This window comes from Thunnus albacares, chromosome 18, assembly GCF_914725855.1.
Source record: "Thunnus albacares chromosome 18, fThuAlb1.1, whole genome shotgun sequence".
Classification (NCBI taxonomy): Eukaryota; Metazoa; Chordata; class Actinopteri; order Scombriformes; family Scombridae; genus Thunnus; species Thunnus albacares.
This window is the reverse complement of record NC_058123.1, coordinates 24,106,067-24,128,280: the sequence shown is the minus strand read 5'-3', so window position 1 is coordinate 24,128,280 and position 22,214 is coordinate 24,106,067. Positions and strand designations below refer to the sequence as shown.

The following is a 22,214-nucleotide window of genomic DNA, read 5'->3' as shown; positions in this document are numbered from 1 at the left end:
TTTTTGATTTAATATTATAAAAGAACCTACTAAAAAGTAAAGATATTACTCAAGAAGAGTTGAGTCTTAAATGTAATGGAAGCCAATTTATTAGACAGCCTTAGTACATATTAGGTACACATGGAAGTATTGTTTGTGCTTCGACACTCGCAAACATACAATCCCAATAAGTTAAACAGTTTTAGGACAGACTAATGTTTCAATAATATTTTTTCTCTGATAAATAAATTTGATATAAATCAATTGATTTGACAGAGTAAACCCTATACAACAGCAAATTATAATAGAAAAAAATAAACACAAAGTCAAGCGTTTGCATCACAGAAAACGCATTATAGTGCAATATACAACTTGTTTGGCCAGGGAATAAGGAAGGGAGGGAGGAAATAAAATAAAGAATTGGATTGAAGTCTTTTTTTCTTTTGCAAAGCCATTCACCATTGGAGGGTTTACATTGCACCAGAGGAGGAAACAGACAAAGAAAATATAGATATTAGTTCTTTTTTCCAGTTGACCACTAACAGCTACAGCTAAAACATCACAAACACGGTGGCTTCACATTGGCATTTTTTAAAGGAAAAGTATCACTACTTCACAGTCAGAAATATCACCAGTCAACAGTGAGACGCTAAAACAGCAACATATGGCATATACACAACACTACTCAGTGCATGGCCCAATTAAACATCATTACTAACCAATGATAAGACTTAATCTGACAGGATACAATACTGAAATACAACTGGCCCTTTTAAAGATTATTCATTAAATATCAGCAAGCAACGGCCGTTTCGACATTAAAACGTGAAGTTTCTCCGGAGAAAGGAAAAGTTTGTGGCGAGTGAATACTTTACAGTCTCAGCAGGGTTGATTCTGGCTTTAACAGAGCTTTTTCTCTTCTCAAAACCCTCTCAACCAAGAGTTTCTACTAAACTGAAAATTTTCATTTTGAGTATCAAACATTCACCGGCTGCAACGTGGTACGATGGAAAGTTGCAGAGGGCAGCAGCCGAGGTTAACTTAGATACAAAATGGCTACACCGTGAAAAAATGTATCAAAATGTTCATAGACACTTATAAAACCACTCCTGTAGCATAGTCCAGTTATCAGCTGCTCAACCATGTGCTCAGTCTAGTCAAAAGTTACATCTCTGTTAAATAAGACAGCTTTCCTTTCTTGCTAGTGCGCACATGTGCAACAAACAAACTGAATCAACATTTCTTAAACATTACCTAAATTTGAGAGTTTTAAAAATATGAATTATCTCAACAAAATGACAGCAGTGACCACTTTAAGGTCTTTTTGGAAGCTACAGTTTGTGATACAGTTGAATTGTATTGCACTATACTGAGAGGTGCCTTTAATATTCTGTACACCCTATTTATATCAATGATAGAAGACTAAATATTAGAAACTCCTCTGAGTATAATGCATTAGTTTAATTAGTTAGCTTAGTGTTAGCTAACGCTAGGTGTCCCTAAAACACTGGCAACTGAGTTAATAGACAGACCTTTGAGTAAGAGTGGTTTGAAAGTGTTTTTGAGCACATTTTGATACTTGTTTGATACTGAAAAGTAAAGTTATCAGTGGAGTATTCAAGCACAACATCTTAGGAAAAAGCTAAATGCTAACTCTGTGGCTCCCAGAACATCCACACTGGATACAAACACAGTAACAGTCCACACAAGTCCAAGCATGCTACTGAATACGAACATCTCAAATGGGCAGGGGCGACTCCTCTCTGATGAAATATATTTATATATATATTGCATGTTGACTGATATGATATATTTTACAACATCAACCTCTCAAACTGCACATCCCTCCTCCACCCGCTTCCAATAAAACTCACACAAAGGAGGTAACCCAAAGGAACAAACGAGAGAAAATATCTACCTTTTACACATTCTAGCAGGATTCATAGCATACAATATTACATTTTGGTACTTTCAGTTTTAAATGGCCTTCTGTTCTGATATTTAAACCTTTTTAAATAAGTTTATTTAGTTGCATCCATTGTAAAACATGAGAATACTTACAACGATTTTATTCTTTGATATAACATATATTTTTTTGTCATCTAAGATGTCTTTTTTTTTCTTCTCAAGCAAGATGCATACACAATAAATGTAGGATTCTTGTGGGGAAAGGAAGGAGGTAAGATGGGTAGAGGGGGGCCAGGTTCAGGTTAAGAGGAGGGAGATGTGATGGGAGGATTTTAGCTTGTCACTTCCTCGTCTGGTTTGTTCATGGCCTTGAGCTGCTCCAGCAGGCTGGTGGGGGTAAAGATGTGGGTCGATCCTGAAGACACGCAGAAAACACACACAAACACACACACACACGCACACAAAGAGAGAGTGTTAGATCTGCGCGTTTGAAAAGACACAGAGGGGAAAATGTGTTTTCAGCTCTTGCTATGAATGCCTACAGTAGCTGGATGAGGGCAGTCTCACATAATGAAAGTAAAGATAGAAACACTGAGCAACCCAAAGTTAAGAAATCATAATCAGTTAGTCTGTAAGTTAAAAATGGTTCATGTATTAAAGAGAAAAAAATACTTAAGGTGGGACCAAACTTTCACTGTACTTACAAGTTTAAGTGCTTTGAGTATTTCATTTGAGTGTCTTTCTACTTTCTTTCACTTGTACTTGTCCTCTTTTCTTTACTACATTTATGTTACAGCTGCAGTTACTTCTTACTCTGCATATTCAGATTTTGCATTAAACAGAAGAGGTCATCAAACAGCTCATCAGTGTTGTCTGATAAACGTTTTCCAGTCTCCAAAATATCAGTATTTTCAAAAGTCAGTGTGATGACTGAGTTTTGGACGTGATTTTAAACATTAATTTAGAGAATTTTGTCAGCTTGTAGAGAATCATGTACTATTTTAACTAGTCTGAAAGTAGGAAAATCCCCATATGACTTATGCAAGATTAACTAGACAGGTTGGAAATCCTCACAGGTCCAAATTTAAAGATTTTCTTTTTTTTTTTTTTTTCATTTTCATTTCATTTTATATCTCCAGCTATCAATCCATCACTTCAGACATGAAATGTTTTCATCTTTTACCCAGGTGAAGTACCATGTTAACCTCTTCCACCTCTCACTAATACTCTGAGTCCGTCACATTACAAACATACAGCCTGACACAAACTTAATCACATGCAGTTGAACATTATGGAAGCACACAGATCAGTGATGGCACCACACAACTGTCATGTGAGCTGCAAGCTGCAGGCGGGCTAGTAGAAATCCTCTGACATCAAACCTGTCTACACAGCACAGCCAATCAGGTGTTAGAAAAATGTGCACACAACCACATACAGTAGAGAGTGGTATAGTACAGTCATTAAAGCATGCACACAGCTGAAAATACTGCTAGAAAAAGCAAAAAAAAAAAAAAAAGACAAAAGCGGATCTCTACATGTCATGGGATCAAAAACCACAGAGTTACGTCTATCGTCTACTGTAAATATGAATGAAAATGTGAAACTCAGTAGCTCTAATGACACAGGGATGAACTCTTGTGACAGCTGAAGACACATTTCGAACATTGTAAAACTTGAAAGGTGCTCGACTGGAGTAAAGCAATCATTTTGCCAAATATTTTTGTCGCTTCATTACCAGATTGACAGATGGATAACCATCTTAATCCTTGACCATAAAGAAGGCAAACAGACGATTTGATTTACTCCTCACACCTGTTCAACATTATCAACAGTATTTGGCCTACATTGGTTTGTTTCTGTTGCAAAGCTGCATGTTTCTTCCACTTTGGTTTGATTTGCTTCTTTGGCTCAAAGACATTCGCCTACAGTAAAACTAAACTTGATCCTATGAGGGGTCAAAACAAGAAGTGGAAGTAGTTGAAGGTAAAAACAGGAGAGAAAGAGGCAAGCCCATCTCGAGTTGGGTCGTTATGGTGATGCAGGGGTCGTAAGTGTCAGGGATCGTGAGTGGGGTTTAGTGGGGGTAACAGAGGTCAACGTCGGACTGGCTTCGCCTGCTTCTCTGCTGTTCCCCAAAACACACAGCTTCGTGGGCCTTTTTGCCCCAGAAACACAACACCGTGATGTTGATTTCCAACACCACTAAACTCTTGTATATGACCAGATTTAGACCAAAACAGCATAACAAAAACAAAGACTTGTTTTAGTAAGTGATGGCCATTTTGCTCAGGAAGTGTTGAATGCGGCAGTATGCGTCGGAGCAGCCATACTGCTTATGGTGAGAGCTGCTTACTGAGGAAACCATAAAACCAAAAGTTGGTTTGTAAACGATATCGCTTTAGCAGATTAGTCAGGAATGAGATGGATGCCCGGGGAAAGAGTATTCTGTCTTTAGTGGGTGAAAATCCAGCTTTTAATGGAAATGTGTGTGTAAAAGTGGCCTTGCTGATGCATTACAGAGACGGGCAATGAGGTGGTCATGGATATTAATGCAGATAGGTATTATTTTTTAGTCTGTATTATTTATTACCTCTGCCAAGGAGGTTATGTTTTGAATGTTGTTACAACTTCTGAGCTGAGGCTTAAAAGAAAAACCTTTATTTTCCCTCTTTTATGTATTTACATGAATTAATTTGAATTTAAATGTTTTCAACAGTCGTTTCTCGATGCTACACCTGTAATCCAAACGAAACCAAAATTGTTACATAACAATAATGGGTGACTCAATCAAAATGTATTGATTTTTTCACATTATACACAGTTTTCCTTTAAATGACCAAATTCTCGCAGGTGTGGCTTATTTTAAATAAACTACAGTAACTCTTAAATGCATTGTGCTGTTGTCAACACATCTGTTCAACACATGCACATGTCAGCGTTGAGCAATCCTGTGAAATCTGATGGCATTTCACCAATACGTGGCACAACAGCAACAATCAGAACAGAACACGACAGGTGCTTTTGGATGTATTGTCTTTTTAGTTCTTGCATCAACATACTGGAAACTATCAATCTGCTAGTGGCTGGTATAAAGGATTAGTTTTGGAGGAAATGAATCTTCTCCTACATTAAGGGAGGGGGGATTAGTGGCAGCTGTTTGACATGTGTGGCATCTTTATTTTTTGTTAGGTTGCTAAAGCATATCAGGTGGAACATTGCTACATTCCCCGACTGAGTCAGCAGAGAGGCTTCATAGTGGCACTGATCCACAGGGCAACTTTTTAGGTGTCTGAACTGAATTCTTCTGAAATAGTTTTTCTTGCCTGACTGTTTTTTTCATTTTGCTGCCCCCAAAATTGCCCTGTGTGACAGCACTATGTAGGTATTATCATGATAAAGATGTTCTGTTACTAATATCCAGCACCCTCTGCAGACGAGCCGTGAGCCATGTGAGCATGTGATGGTGGGCTGAGGACTGGGAGTCAAAATTAAAAAAAAAAAAAAAAAAGCAAAAGGAAAAAAGGAGAGAATCCTTCATCCAACATCAATTTAAGGACCTTGTCCTGAAAGAAACTGGTAATAAATCAAGGTGATTGTCTTTGCGAAGGTTTAATTCTAAAAATAATCAGAAAGTAAAAACTAATAAAGATGGATCTCGGGGTAGATTAAATCTGGAGTGAGTGTTCAACAGGCTCAAAAGGCCTTTGGGTGGCTGTCGAGAGGTGATTTAATCCACCCAGCTGAGATGATGGGAGGAGGCAGCAGGGATGGGGTCACGACCCCCTCAGGCATGGCCGCTCTTCAGCACAGACTTTACTTGGGCCGAATCCAAATGTCCACCCAGACTTACAGACTGGGCTGTCGCAGCTCATGTCACATACATACACAGTAAGACTTCACAGCTGATCACTTTTTAAAAAAATGTTTTTTTTAATGCATTGAGTCTGATTTAAAAATGACAGCATCACATTCGTTTTGCAACGAGCTGTGGGTTCAATCAACAAAGTCTAAACCCTACGTGAACTCTCTAGTAGTCTGTAGAAAGTCCACATGTGCCCCCTTGTGGACTTATGATGATGATGAATTGTGGACTTGGGTAGTCCTAGGCACTCATGGACTTCTCAGGAACATGCCTGATATTCGGTAAAGTTGTGACATTTTGATTCAGCCTTCCTGTAGGGGCAGCAGACAGATAACACCTGATGAATAGCAGGACTAACTCTCTAGGCTAACTCTCAGCCTATAGGGAGTGGAGCCTGATGGAGCGGTCCATGCAGTGAGTAAAGGTCGGGGGTTGCCCATCCCTGAGGGACACGAGGAGGAGGAGGGTGGAGGTACATAAAACGGTACTGAGTGATCAAAGAAGAAGAAGGAACAAGGATGAAGCCCTTGTGCTGTGAAAGATCAGAAAGGGCTTCTTTGTGCGGCTGCCTTTACTTTTTTCAGTGTGATTTCTCTCTCCCTCCCTCCCAATCTGTCTCTGCCTCACTCGGCTGAGGGGTCTGCGTCCTCAAAGGACACCCTAGTGGACTCTCGGAAGTCGGGGTGCTGCAGGTCCGATAAGAATTTGGTGGGAGTGAGCATGTTGGTGGAACCTGTGGAGGAACAGAGGCGGCTTCACCACTCGTCTCTCAGCACATGCCACGCCCCCTCCCCCGCTCTCTCCAGAAACACAAAGGGTTAAAACAAGCAACCTGTCGTACACACACACACACACAGAGACACACTCATCCACTCACAGTTCACACACACACACATACACACACACACACACACACACACAGACTTGCCATGTTGCACAAACACAAAAAAACCGGGACACAGAAAAAGACAAGGCGTGGCTGCAATTTAAAGACAACAATTGTTTTTAAAGACAACAGCTGAAGCAGAGCACAACAGAAACTAACAAGACACTAACACAGACTGACTGGCGAAGCTTTAAGACATTAAATAAACAGTACAGAGGGGCATGACATAAAGGACTATTTTAACATTAAGGCTTTACACACAGTAGGCAGGTTGTAACAATCTGCAGCTAGACCCTCCTAATACTTTACACAAGATTACATCTAAAGTGTGTCCGTGTGATTGAGGTGGTAGTGATGTATGTGATTCAGGATCTGGGTGCATGACATTTATGTTGTGTTGAAATGGGTTCTGTTTGCAAAACATGAGATGTCAATTCCTAATTTGTCGTTTTGTATGAAAAAGGTGAAAAAAAAAGGTGTTTAACAATAAGTCCGTATATAAATCTACCTCTCAGTTGTATAGTTGATGCAAAAATCAATGAAATATCAAACCATGTTTAATATTTTATTTATATCTGTTGAGTCTAGTTTGGCCTTGGTGTGAGATTTCACTGTTTTTGTGAGTGATTGTCAACTTTTTTCCATGATTTTGTAAAAGAAAAGAAACTATCTTTCCGCCTACTTCAACAAAATGCAACTTAATTCCTAGAAGTAATACTTGAAAACTTAAAAACAGGTTCTGATATAAGGTTTAATATGTCATAAAGCAGTAAATCTTTCTTTTTATGCGCTGTACTTCCACCTCAGGTCAGACTGCCCATCAGCTCACTTCCTGTGGCTGACTCACTCCGTGTTTCCCCTTCCCTCCATCCTGATATTTTTTGCTGCGTCCCGGTTCAGAAGCTGTGTCCTTCTGCGGACCTGAAGGCCAGACTGAACCCGCACCTGCTGGTTCAACCTCACACAGTCCTCTTAAATCCTTCAAAGGATGTGGCCCCTGAATTAGGACGCAGCTTTTATAAGCTACCACACTTTCTTCAAAACGTGTCCACTCAGAGACACACCTGCTCTGTGTTTAATGTTGCGGCGGGTGTGTTTTTGAGTAGCCATGTCCACAGCCTACACATGAACGCTTCTTCTTGCTCTCAGTCTGCACTCAGTGGTGCCCCCCTGTTGCACTACTCACCAATGATGGCTTCCCACTTCCCATTGGCCTGTGTGACCTCATAAGCGCAGCGCATCTCGCTGAAGGACACGCCCCCGATGATGAAGACCATGACACGTGGACCGGTGCGGTACTCTCCAGGTGTTTTATTCTTGTGCCAGTGGCCGTACCGAGCACTGCCAGACAGGAAAACAGGATTCATGTTATTACAGTTTCCTAAAGTATGTCATGTTTTTGTTAGCTTGGCTGTCACAACTGAGTCAAAAAGATTTAGTGAAATGAGAAAGATTTCCAAATTTAGGATTATGTCTCCCTTATAATTTTTAGAGACTTGAGAGAGTTATTTTTGTCACTTCCCACATTTCCAGCTGGCATTTGAGTTGAAATGCTAAAATTGCATTTAACAGTGTCCTCTTATCGTCCAGCTGTAAAAGTGAGATTAGATCTCAAAATAATGATAATTTAAGTAGAGGAAAATGCAAAAAAAAAAAAAAAGGCTTTGGGAAAACTATTTTGCCCTGAATTTTGCCTGCCAGGCAGCGTTTCCGCTCAGGCTACATACAGGCTCCTGCATCAGATTAGTGGAGCTTGTTGAAAGCTGCATACACTCTGGCAGGAAGCTCTGCAGCCTGCACAAACTTCTCAAGGAAAAAAACAAATCATTTTGGCAGATCATGATTCAAAGGCGACAGTGTGTTATTGCAAAAGGCCTTTTCACAACAGACATTTTGGCTATGTCTGAAATCACTCCCTATTTACTATAACCTCTGCCGTTCCATCTGAATGTCTGAATTCTGAATGTGTAAATTTATCCACTATATACTTCCCTCAAGAATTTCACGACAAAACAAAAAAGTACTTTGTGCTAACAATCAAACAATGCAACATGCTGCTTTTTATAGATGCAAAAATTACTGACACTACAGCTGACAGTGCTGATGCAAAATGACGATGATTAGCAAACGTCCAAAATCTCAATTTGCTGCTCACTACTGAGTACATTATTGAGTGTCTATTACAGTAAAGGGAGTAGTGAATGAGTGAACGAGGGAGTGATTTCAGACACAGCCTTTGATTTGTCATAGTATGACAATCACAGCTGTTACTAATAACATTAACGATGGCTCTGTTCTATTCAAGTGTCCCAGTCAGTCATTACAGAGAGATGGTGAGCCAGCATGAACAATACCAGTCTTTGAAACTGAAGCAGCTACATGGAATTCAGCCATCATTAGTTAATTATTTACACCTGTGCTTTTCCTACTGTGACATATCAAGATGTATTTCTGGAAAAATGTCTATAAATATGCTACAACTGATCATTACTAAAAGCTAAAGCAGTGCTTTCAAAAAAATTTGCAAGCAGGTATCTGATAGAAAATACTTAGTGGTTTTACTTTTTTGTTTGGTTTTATTTAAAAATGATCAAGACTAAATCAAAACCTGGTATATGGCTGGACTGTGTATGAAACACTGGAGGGCTTTTCATTTGAAATGATGGATACAGGAAGTGGTGACACATGGCGACCAAACCGCCAGGAAGTGTGCCGGGCCTTGACTGAAGCCAATTTGACCTTGATACCAAGTACGCCGAGTTCAGACTTGTGTACTTGCTGGTTCAGACTTGGCAAGTTGGACTCAGGAGTACAAACTTCTGAGGACAGGAGGACGCAGTACGATCATTCTGCCTGCTGACAGAAGCAGCTCAGCTTCAACACACCTACCTGACTGTACTGTGACAAAATAATCTCAACTCAAAGCTCCACTAACAGTCTTCTCACAAAAACATAACCTCATTGATAGAGAGATGCAGTAAATTTTGTTATTCAGTCTGTAATGTAGCTATAACAAAATCTAAACTGTTACGTAGCTTAATAAAATAAAACTAAATTTAAAATGAACTGATCTGTTCATTTGAATACATTTATATTTATGTAAATGTGGTGATATCTGTACATAAAAAGCCCCAGAGGCAGCGCTGTTGTTCTGTACAGTAAAAACATGAAGCTTCACTTAACATTCAGACAAACTAATGTGGCAGCTACAATTGTTAGATTTCATCTGTGAGACCAACATTTATCTTCCAAAAGGAATTATATCATACAACAAAATGCATTAAGACATTAGAGCCAGTGGTAAATCTCCAAAGAGCTGCACAGATCAGTTCATCAGATCATTTTCTCTCTGGGATGTCGACATGTTGACTGGCTGATTATCTCAGTAAGTCGGGCTGCTAGCGGCTTAGATGACTGGCTGGTCTCACACGGTTACATGCCCGGAAACGTTGGAGCACATTACAAACAGGTGTTATTTGGATAAACTGACGAAATATTGGGAATCTAAATGGTTATTTTCTTGCCTGAAAAATATTAAAACTTAATAAAAATTACTGTCCTACAGCGAAAAATTATGACGGCTTTTAGTGTGGCTCAAAATCTCTGCCATCGCTGCCAGTTGGTGCGAAATGCATTCTGGGATACTTGGCTGTCCCGAGCTTTGTCTTCATCACTCTGTCACTGAGTCAGTGAGTGAGTCAGTGACGGACAGACATTTAGTGTTTATAAGGCTGGTCCCTGCGGTCCAGCCAACAAACAAACAAAATGTGGTGTTCAGTACTGCAGTGCAGAAATCAATGCAGCATTTCTCATTTTTAATCTATTATTATGATAAAAATATTGATTATAGCTGCTTTAAATTGGGAAACTGAAACCAAATAAAGTGAGTTGAAGCTAAAGTTTGATCAGTCCATTAGAGGTTTTATCTGTATGTGTCTCAGTAACCTACATGTATCCTAACATGATCCTCAGCGCTGGGTATCTGTAGCTGTGGGGGATGGACAGCTAGTGAGACACAGCAGTTTGTAACAAGACAGAATTGGATGCTGAATCAATACACACCAGCAGCTTCCACACACACTGGAGTGTAAGGATTAGAAAGGTTCAATGTGGCGTCATCCTCTCATAGAAAAACACACATACACACATGCAAAAGGAGTTGGAAATATTGCTGATTTGTTTTCAGGTCAGCTTGCTTAAATATTGTTGCCAGGGGTGATATTTTAACTGATAATGTTTTTTTGTGGAAGACATGAATCATTTCAGAAAAGACTGTCTTTGCAACGTTTTTTACTCAGTTTTCACGTCATTTGAAAACACAAAAATCTTTGCAAATGTTGCCCTCTTTTATTGAAATTACTGCATCATCCTCTATGAACGTAGATAATATAATGAATCCAATAAAATATTTCAAAAGATGCAAGGTAATTAGTTTAAAATGTGGAAACTTCTATGGTTGATTTCTAAAAATGTTACGTTTTTGGAAGCTTCTGCCTGGTGTTTATCGGTCTTGCTAGAATATATATAAGAGTTGGTGAATGTCTGAGCTCTGGTGCCTCCTATCACTGCACTGGCATCTGTATACGGCTCACTAACCTGCCAGTCATCAAGCACTTCCCTGCTCTCAGTTTTTCAAGTATTGATCTTCCAGACTCATCTCCCTTCCCAAATTACTATTGATCTAATAGCACCATTTCTGTCTTTGTCATTTAAAAAGGGCAAACCATGCAATAAGATGCAGTGTGTGTGTGTGTGTGTGTGTGTACCTGACTGCAGTGGTGCTGAAGGAGGCAGAGGAGCGGGTGGAGATGTAGGGGTAGTGCTTGGTGTCCAGCTTATCGTCAATTGCATCCTGCAGGGGGACAAAAAGACAAAACAGATCTTTGTCAGCAATACTGTCTGCCTTCTGTACACACACACACACACACACACACACACACACACACACACACACACACACACACACACTTGAATAGGGGCTTCACAGTTGCGTCATGTCTCTTAGCAACCATGTGTGGCTCCATCATGGAGGTCCATTGGAGAATTGGCTTTGCACAAATAAGAGGCTAAATATAGTCAATGACAACAAGGCTGGAAAAACAGATGTTTTGCTGAGTCAAAAAAAAATCTGCTCAGATGAATTAGTTTGTTGCTTTTTACATTCCCAATTTTTGTTTGCTTGAGGAAATAAAAAACAGTGGAAATGTTTTTGAAAATGAAAAGTGGAGAACCGGGTTAAAATTAAGCTATTTTTGGCTCGAAAAACACACAAATAAATGAATATATGGTCATTCCAACAGAGATTCAAGCCCTGCAAACACACCTCCATGATGTCCTTGACCAGTGGTGTCCAGCGGGACAGCTGATAGGTCTGTTCGCTCACACGCTCCTTCCTGTCCAGCTTCTTTCCTCGGCGGAGGGTGGACTGATGAAGGACAGAAGAGGAGGAGGTGAAAGAAAGAGAAAGTAAGAAGGACAAAGGAAACAGTGATCAGAATAACCTGTATGTCTCAAAGATTTTGTGTCAACTTGTTTGGTCCATACACTGAGGGAACAGTATCTCTGGTGTCTGATAGTGAAAGAAGTTGATCAGCTGATCAGTGAGGGTCTTACATCTGTGATGATGGGGACTCCGAGGTGAGCCATGTTGGTGATGATCTCACTGTCCTCAGGGGGGATCTGAGCGTGCTGGATCAGCTTGTTCAGGTTCTCCTCCGTTATGCCTGAATACACACACACACACACACACACACACACACACACACAGGTCATGTCTTATAACCTCTAAGCGTATTTGTTTACATTTAATATGTTCAGCCTGAAATGCGATGAAGGGGAATTAATATCTTGTTACTGGAGCACAAAAATAAAATTATTTCATTCAAACTCAAAATGTGTTTAGTTTGATGTCACTGCACTTCCTTCACAGATAAGTGTATTCTATTTACAAAATTTATTCTATATTTATATTTCTTGTTGTTTCCATCTGAAGATGATGAGTCACTGATATATCCTTTCATTATCAGGATGTATCAAACTTTCGCTACACAGAATTTGAATTTTGGATTTTTGCAGCGGTAAATTTCTGTCTTTCTCTGTATCTGTATCCTGTATTTTTACATTTCACATTTTCTGAAAAGCTGACTGGTTGAAGCTTGAGTCGGGCTGCAGTGGTTCATTTCTCTCTTTTGTACAAAGCAGATATTAATTAGTGAAGGACTACAGTGGCACCAGCAGTGCAGTAGCCCCTCATTTCTATTATAATTTCTAAAAAAGAGCGGTGACAGATAAATCTAGAAGAATGTTCAGCAGACAGACGTTGCCCATGAGTCTCAGATCCCAACTGACTGTGTGGTTAATTACCAGGTTAATGTTCCTGCACTCTGAGCATTTCTGTGCATTTAAACAGTTCTATGTGTAGTACGGAAATCCTAATACTCACAATTCTGTGTTAATATTTAAAAAGATGATTGGACAATAGCACAATAAAATGAAACAAGTTTACAGGGACAGATAGCAGCACAGAGTTGTACAAACTTTAGCTTTGAGTCCTTTCTGTCGCCTGTAGTCTCCTTCTTACCGTTCTTGAGAAAGATGTAGAGCAGGATGATGCGGATCTTGTCATATGTGCTGACGTTGGCATCCAGCAGGATGGGCACGATAGCCCTCATGGGGTCTTTGATCTTCTCTCCCTCAGCGTCTGTGCCCATAGCCAAATCCTGCAACAGAGAGCCCAGGTCTCATATAATGTTTGACATCTAAAATGGTCTCATAACAACATGTACTCCCTCAAACCTTCAAATAAACTATTCCAAGGATTACATTGTGGAATTCAAGTACACTGCATAAAAACTGTGATAATCCTCCTTTAGATCTACTCTCTTGTCTCATTGTTTCCTCTTCTTCCTCCACTGCGCTCTCACCTGTTCCACACGGCACAGCTTGTCCACCGTTCCCTGGTAATGCTTCATACAGTCCTCAGCCAGCTGCAGGTGAGTGGAGTACTGAAAAACACAAAATATACAGAGTCAAAGTACTGTACACACTCACACACACACACACACGCACTCATATGAACACACACATACCTTGCTGAGCTCCTTCTGATACTGAGGCATCTTCTTCAGCATTTGGGATAGATCCCTCATTGTGGTCTGTTGACACAAAAGCAACATGAAATTACATGATAATAAAAGTGTGATATATTAATATAAATGCAAGATAAACTAAATCCTACACACTGGTCCTTTAAGTTCTTGCTACAAATGTCAAATGGAAAAGAAAAAGAGAAACATCACGGTTCATTCAGTTTCCTCTGCCAAGTGACGCTGACCAAATAAAAACTAAAATTATGTTCTAAGTTATTAAATTAATTTAAAATATGCAGTAGATCTCTTCACCTTAAGTGGCAATTCAGAGTGATCAGTTTATACACCAGAACTTGAGATTGTATTTAGAGCTTTTATTGCTATTTGCAGCGGCTGTGGCTCAGAGGCAGAGCAGGTCTTCCACTAATTGGAAGATTGGTGGTTCGATCCCCGGCTCCTCCAGTCTGCATGTGGAAGTGTCCTTGGGCCACATACTGAACCCGAAATTGTTCCTGAAGGCTGTGCCATCAGTGTGTGAATGGGTGAATGTTGGCATGCAGTGTAAAAGTGCTTTGAGTGGTTGGAGGACTAGAAAAGCCTATTTACCTAAATTACTAAGGAAATTTAGCATTTAAACGAATAACAAGCAATGAAGAATTAAAGAAGTTATCCTCCATGTTTAGTAACACTATAGTACCAATATCTTGCCATTACTGTGTGTTCAGACTGTATACGTCAGCTTATCAACATCTCCTTTAAGCAGCTTCCTCTTTACCTTCTCTCCAGTGTTCATCCTCTTGCTGGAAGAAAATTCCTTCAGCTGACGTGTCACTTCCCTGATGACAACACACAAACAGCAGAGGAGGAGAAGTGACGCATGAGAGAAAGGTTGTTATATTATTTGATTCAGTATCAAAAGACTGAGTGAATTGATCTATAAAGTACATTATAAAGACAAGTACTCACTGGGACACCTCAGCTATGTGTTTGTGTCTCAGGCTCACCCACAGGTCATCGTCTTCATGCAACAGAACCTCCTTCTCACGAGAGTCTCCGATGCCACTGGTGTCATATCTGAAGAACGGAAACAATCATTTTCTGTGATTGGACCTGATAGGAATATTTTTATTAAAAAGTCTGTCCAGTGCAGCATTTGTGTTTCTTCCTACTTGTAGACGTCGTTTTCGATGGGCAGCAGGTCGTAACCCATGGCCTGGAAGGTGAGCTCGTGCAGGACAGGTGAGACGGGGTCAAACGCCCTGTCCAGGATGATCAGCTGTGAGCGAGCCTTATCTGGACCCTACAGAGAGCGAGAGAGAGACAGAGAGACAAACAGGAAGAAAGACAGGAGTGAAAGGAGCGATAAGATAAAAAAGGACAAGAGAAAATATTTAGACTGAGCAGATAATACACTTTACAAAATGTTCTTACGAAAACACTATCTCGAAAGGAATGAAAGTAGGCACACAAAAGCACGATGAGAATACAAGACAACAGGGGACAATTAGACAAAAAAATTAAATTAAAAAATCTCCTGAGCTCACCTCTCCCATGGTGGGGTCATCAGCCTTGTAGGCGTCCAATTTGTCCTGAACCAGCTGAGCCAGGGTGGCGTTGTCCTTGTACTCCCTGACAGACAGACAGATGGTCAGATAAATGGAAGCATGTGGAAGTGAGACACAGAAAGTCAGAAAGACGGTTAAATGTGAAGGAGAGGAAGGAGGAGGACAGACAGACATTCAAGCCAGCAGGTGACACAAAACCAACAAAAAGCAGAAAACATTTTGATAAAAATTCTACGGGAAAAATACATTCTGACAGCATCAGTCTGACAGACAGGTGTGTAAACGCTCTGTCTACGCTGCAGCTTCCAGAGAACACTGCTGTTAAGGGGGGGAAATTAATTTAGGCAAATATGCTGAATCAGTACTGCAAGAATTATATTTGATTAATTTTTTAAAAATGACATTAAATGATCTACAGTAACATCTGCAGCATCATCAGTTTTCTCCTCTCACACAAGTCAGTGCAGCAAAAACAAAAACAGCATCCAAAAGAGATGTGTCATTATGCAAAATACATCATTAATAATATTACTAATAACAACTCATCTGTGTTGTCATTCATAGGAGCTGTAGGTTTTGAGTGCTGGAAAATGAATCAGCCATCTAGAAAACTCATCACAGCCAACTTTAAATTAAATGTATTTTGGAATGAATAGGGTTTTTTTAATTTCATTTCTCACTAGCTTGCAAAATTTGATAAATACAGGCCAATATCCTTCCAAACTGCAGCGCCTGAAGTCAACTTTTAGACCATATCTGTCCAAATAAGCTACTTCTTTGAAGTTAAGAAGCCTTTTATTTGAGAATCCGGCTTGTACCCACGGCTGCACCTGAGCAGCGACTCCCACTGCTCACCCTCGATATCTGACGGCAGGATACTCCTTCAGTGTGGCGCAGAGCGTGGCCAGCTGCTCAGCCAGCCTCTCCATCACCGGGTTCTTCAGCTGGGTCTTATGAGGGCTGTAGAAACTGTGGAAGGCATCTGGATTGTCCAGAGAGTACACCTGCACACGCAAACACACAACTTAAACTCTGCTTTAACGAAACAGCAAACCATTTCTTGCCTTCCTACGTTTGTTGATTTGAGCTTTTCCACCTTCCTTCTTTTCTTATGTAATGTGCACAATTAGCTTAGTTGTGACGTGTAGCTGCTGACTGAGACACTTTGTCGCGTGCAGTCAGGAACAGAGGATGTGTTCCAGGATGTGATGGCTGATAATGAATGTAGAGGGTGATTGAGATTTGCAGTATCATGAAGAGTATGAATTGCTCTGTGTAAAATACAGAAGGTCACCGTCAACAGACAGCATGTTATCTTACTGCAAAAAACAAGCTGGAAGTGTTGTGATAATATCAAACATATCTGATTTATACACTCTCTCCTCTTCCCTTATCTCCTCTCATCTCCCCTCTTTGTCTTTCTCTATCCACTCTTCTTTAATCTACTCTCCACTCTTTGTCTGTGTACTCTCCTCTCTCAGGTCTTCACGCTCATTCTCCTTTTCTCTCTCATCTCATCTCATCTCTCCTCCTCTATGTCCTTTTTTCCTTGTTGAATCTCCTCCTATCTTTTCTCCTCTCCTCTCTTCTTTCATTTCCATGTTCCTCTTGTCTCCCCTCCTTCTCCTCCTCCTTCTCCATTTCAATTCCCTTAATTGCATCCACGTTTCCCTCACTGGCATCTTAGTCCCTCCCACTAAAGATTCAAGGAGAGATGCAAGGAGAAGATGCACAGAGAGGGGAAATGAGGAAACATGTTTTTAGAGAAATGAGACATCCTTCTCCTCTCCTGCATCATTCACTACCACTCCCTCCTCCCAACCCATCTGTCCACAGTCACATGACCACACTCCTGCTCTGCAGAAGGGTCCCTGCCTTAGCTCGACTATGATTGGCTACCGCCTGCTGTGTGGATCCTGACTCATCCAATGGGACCAGAGTGTCGTCTTGTGGGCGGGTCTATGAGGCAGCACTTTGCCTAGAGCAGAAAACCACTGACTCTGAATTAATCATAGTAGACAGGAGGGCAGCAAAGCATTGTGGGCCGAGCCGCATCTTCAGATAGGGAGAGATTGAAGGATGGACAGAAGGAGAGATGTGGGAGATAGAGAGGGAGGGAGGGGTAAATTAGCAAAATGCTGTTGGAGGAAGGGAAATAATAAACATACATAATGAAAAAAAAAAAGCAAGAAGCGACGTGCAAAGGCAGGTTGGGAGGAATGGCGGGATTAAAAAAAAAACAGAAAACAGAAGGAGGGAAAGAGGGAGGGAGGAAGAAAGAACATGATGGAGGCAGGAATTTGGAAATTTAGCAAAGGGTGGAGAAGCAAGTGGGAGGGAAGGAAGGCGATGTGACAAATGTGAGTCTTTCTCGAACAGTCTGGCAGTAAACAGAGCGACTGGTGAGTCAGCAGCATTCTGCCAAGTGGCCACCTGAGTGTGTGTTTGTGTTTCTCTCTCCTCTCTTTGTCTCTTTGTTATCCAACCCTGAATCTAACAACCAATAACCTCACGGTTACTATTCTTGTCCGTGTCCTTTACAGCATCTCTCTCCTCCCATCTGTCTTAATCGATCTCTCGCTGCTCTCGCTCTCGCTCTCTATCTCTGCATCTTTCTCTCTCTCTCTCTGCTTTTTACTCACAGTCACTAACAAACAATAAAAGTCAACCAGCTTTCATTCATGGCCTGTTTTGAGGAGAAAGGAGAGGTGAATAATGCAAGAGAAAAAACAATCCAGATGCATAAAAGTCTATGCATACGCACTCTTTTCATAAGATTTACATTGCCATTTGTCTGCATGGTTGTGTTTTATTTATCTCAATCATTGTGACACACCCTTAATCCCCTGTTTGCATATCAACGTTGTGTCACACGGACAGCGCTCTCTCACAGCGCCAGGGCCACCTTCATTACATGTGGCAGGATGTTTACCTGAGACTCGTAGGGCAAGAAGGCGATGTTGATCTCCGTCAGAGTCTTGATGGTTTTGGAAGCACGGCTCTTCACCAGCTCGTTGAACAGAGGATCAGGGCAGGCTGGAAGGGACAGAAACAAGAAGTAATGATAATAATATATAATAATATAGCTTCTAGTTGATTATTTGCTCTCATCACCTTTGAAAACTTATGAATCTTAATGAGGTGGAATTGAGAAAACCTGAATTATGCATCTTTATCCATAGAGGAATTCTGAAGGGATGTTGGTATTTGTTAGGAGATCAGGTTCACCCTCAGACATTCATCTAGTAACCTTTTTGGCAGATTTTGTTGATTGATATTTTTTACGCATTTTGCATAACAGGTGCGTAATTTGACCTCAAAGTATGCTCTTACAATTTGTCACTCTAAACTACGCAAAAAGCTGTTGATGCCTGTGAGTTCAGTTGTGCACGTGTCGTACTCCAGTCTAACAGCAAGAGGCAGCAGCGTCTTGGCACTGTAGTCTATAACTTTGCCTATTCTAGGAAAATTTCCCCATTGTAAATTAAGTACAATTACTTCTACAGTTTCAACAGCCATGTTCATATTCAGCCTTTATTGTTATTAGATCATCATAACATTAAGTAATAGCAGAGCCCTAAAATATTTATTTCACCATAGCCAACAAAAGCTTTAGGCTACATTGTCATCATCTTTTCAAATTAGCTGATTTTCAAAATATCAAATTGGCTTAAAGTTTGATTACTGTGGAGGTGCAAACAATAGAAACTATATAAATGCAGCAGTAGTGGGAGGTTAGTGTGTAGTAGTGGTGAAACTGTGTTCCTTGGTGAGCTGTGTTTAAGCAGCTGAAAGACAAATGGACATAAACAGGCATAAATGACAAACTAACAGTGTTGGCATCTGCAGATATTTTTGTAAACAATCTGTTATTGGTATCAAGAATTTTCATATCAGTGCATCCTTCACATTTATGTCTGTTTGACTGCAGCGTGTATGCAAATGATGTACTGTTATGCTTATGTTTGCAAATGACGTGCAACAATTCATTGTGTGAACGGTAGTTATTTGCATCTGAGACGAGTCTGAGCACTGTGTCCAACCATCTCACTCATCAGTTGACAGGATGTACAGTAGCTGCAGATTCTCAGGAGAACAGCAACTTATATAACAGAGACATTTCGAACTCAGAGCTCATTGTAGCATTATAGTAACTCCATCCAATTCAATTAAATGAAGCACAAAATAAGAAAGAAATGAGAGGAAAACAAAAAGGGACAACGGTAGCTCATCTATTAGATCAATTATTACAAGGAGCTTAGAAAACAGCAGTAGAGAAGAAAAAGAATACAATAATACATTGAACAAAGAGTGTAACTGATGACCGGAAGAAAATATGAAAGAGCAAAAAGCACAGAACACAAAGCTACATAACGTGCATCTACTCACAATCAGTGAAGAAAACATGGGCTGCTTTGTATTTAGCTGAATGAGGATCTTTGAAGTCTCCAATGAGGGTGTGGACAGACTGAGGAGAGAGAATAGTAGCGTTCAGGTAAGTGTGTTGAGTGTGTACGATCCAGTTCATTGAAGCTTTTCTGGCATTCTGATCAGAAGGATGTTGCCAAAGCTTTTACATAAGCAGAACTAAATGAATAAATACAATGAGCACATGAAAAACTTTTTTTTTTTTAGTCTTTTTAACACTACACAATACATGCCAATGAAGCTTAAATCAATTGACCAAAGAGACTAAACAGTCTAAACCAACCAACAAAAACAAAGTTAAATATTTACTAAGGAAAAATGTGACACTATGTCAAAGAAGCAAAAAAAATATGTCAGAACATGTCAGAGCAACAACAACAGCATATGAAACTGTTCTGTGCTCCTTCATACAGTACATAATACACTTCACGGTACACTGAAAACATTATACAGCCTGCTTTGACAACACTGAACTTAATTATGGTGTCGCCAATAATGAATTCAGAGACCATGGAAACCAATAAGTGTGTATGCGTGATCTGCCTCGGGTAAGTCAACAGCCATGTGTTTGACATACAGCGGCTTTCTCTGTTCTCTCTGCTGAAAACACAGACCTGCCGCCATTGACACACCTCTGAATATACACTATGAATGAGAGAGAGAGAGAGGGAGAGAGAGAGCATGCTCACCTTCTCTGTGGGTGTAATCAGGTAAATGGCCTCCAGGCTGGGAAGAGGCTCTCGCCGCTTGTTGATGTCCTCCACGACTAGAGGAAAAGGAGAAACAGACGTATGCAGGCACACGGTTACACAAACAAACTAAAGGAAGTGTCACAGAGAAACGGTAGACGTGACCATCGTCTCTTACTGGTGATGCCCTCTGTCATGATGTCTGTCATCTTGCAGCAGGATGACAACATCCTCATGCTCAGCTGGTCTACAATCAGCGCCTGGCAACAGGAGAGAAGACAGTAACTATACAAACACAGTTTATTACTCATATTACAGCTTGCTGACAATAAAACTGTCTCATTCAAATAAAGTTATACAGAAATTCTTGGGAATTTTCTGATGTTCACTGCCAGGAATTGTCTAAGTAAATATCTGAAGCTAATGTGTGTCAGTGGTCGGTTTTATTTTAATGTCAAAACTATGAAAACAAATTGATTGGAGCTCTCTGCTCTTCCTGCATTGGTTAGTGACTCAGGCTTATTCAGTCACCTCCTTTAAATGCAGGCTTCAACTCTTTTCATGTGACTATGGCTTTAGTTATTCTGACTTGTCTAATGTGGACCATTATGATATGAGGACTTATTACACACTGTTGCACGTCTATCTGTCCTGGAAGTGAGATCCTTCCTCTGTTGCTCCTCCTGAAGTAAAAGAGTTTTTCCTTATCTGAGTGGAGGGTCTGAGGGTAGAGGATATTATATGCTGCACAGATCGTAAAGACCCCTTGAGGCAAATTTGACCTTTAGGATTTTGGGCTATATTAATAAAATTGATTTAACTTGACTTGACTTATTGAAATATGAAGTTTCTTTTCATTTATTTTTCATTCTATGCCACTTCTAAATGTTTTTATGTGTCTTCTATATTTGATGTGTGTGTGTTTCATACATTGTTTGTATCTTTTATGTACTTCTCTTTGCTTTATCTTCAGAATTATTTTTTTTCCTGTTGTTGTAATTTGTGTAAAGACATTTCTTAGTACTGAAAATGAAATTTAACTAAATTTTGTGGTTGTTTGCTCGTGCAGGAGAGCTGCACAGCCCTGACATCATTATTCAAGACTTATTCCAGGATCTATAGTACTATTTGATTAATATATTATTTGGTTACATTTTACATCACTCACTAGAAATGAGCACTACATACATACCATTACTATTCAATATTGCCATTTTCCAGTAAATATAGGTATATGTGATGTAGCTAATATCAGCGTCGACCAAAATCAGCCCAGTTTCCTGCTCAAACAATCTGCAAAGAAGTAAAAATGTGCAGCTGCTGTGTGACGTCCAACATTTAGTTGAGTCAGAGACCTGCAGGATGAGAACTTAGATTTCTGCTTACGCCTCCAAAATCCTCTGTCCATAAAAGATACAGAACCCAGCAGGTATCAGGGAGAAGTTTTTTATAATTCATGTGTATGAATAACTATCAGTGTTTCTTTTTACACATGAGTGATTTGTGTCCTTAAATGAATTAATAATGCCTACACAAGACTCGTGCTCCCAAATGCTGCGTGTGCATGTTACTGTAAGCAGGCTGCTGGTTTAGACTATCTTTTTTTTTTCCAATTCCTACTCAAGCCCTGGAAATAAGAAATCTAGTTGTTTTATCTCATTCACACAAGATGCAGATTGAAGAGTGAGGCTACTTTGCTGAAAACTTCATTATGTCTTTACTGGCAGCTATAACACTAATCAAACACTGAACAGGGAGGACTATTCTATATCAGCCCAGTTGTAAAGCAGTTGTGAATAGTGAACG

The 22,214-nt window shown here is 40.1% G+C and overlaps 1 protein-coding gene across 3 annotated transcripts in view; it reads right to left on the bottom strand.

Moving 5' to 3' along the window:
• Positions 1-71: 71 nt before the first annotated feature.
• The window catches only part of stxbp1a (syntaxin binding protein 1a), a 36,956-nt gene continuing 14,813 nt past the window's right edge, over positions 72-22,214 (bottom strand). For 2 of the 3 annotated variants that reach the window (XM_044333534.1, XM_044333532.1), the window contains 18 exons: positions 20,587-20,668; positions 20,409-20,485; positions 19,681-19,759; positions 18,224-18,327; positions 16,147-16,295; positions 15,271-15,355; positions 14,896-15,026; positions 14,693-14,800; positions 14,502-14,562; positions 13,727-13,792; positions 13,562-13,642; positions 13,219-13,357; positions 12,252-12,361; positions 11,962-12,063; positions 11,405-11,490; positions 7,825-7,979; positions 6,328-6,485; positions 72-2,302 (listed from right to left, as the gene is read on the bottom strand). In XM_044333534.1, the coding sequence (XP_044189469.1) occupies positions 6,376-6,485; positions 7,825-7,979; positions 11,405-11,490; positions 11,962-12,063; positions 12,252-12,361; positions 13,219-13,357; positions 13,562-13,642; positions 13,727-13,792; positions 14,502-14,562; positions 14,693-14,800; positions 14,896-15,026; positions 15,271-15,355; positions 16,147-16,295; positions 18,224-18,327; positions 19,681-19,759; positions 20,409-20,485; positions 20,587-20,668 (1,725 nt within the window). In that variant the 3' untranslated portion in view covers positions 72-2,302; positions 6,328-6,375. The remainder of the gene's footprint in view (positions 2,303-6,327; positions 6,486-7,824; positions 7,980-11,404; positions 11,491-11,961; positions 12,064-12,251; positions 12,362-13,218; positions 13,358-13,561; positions 13,643-13,726; positions 13,793-14,501; positions 14,563-14,692; positions 14,801-14,895; positions 15,027-15,270; positions 15,356-16,146; positions 16,296-18,223; positions 18,328-19,680; positions 19,760-20,408; positions 20,486-20,586; positions 20,669-22,214) is intronic. The other variant, XM_044333533.1, reaches the window with a different exon arrangement.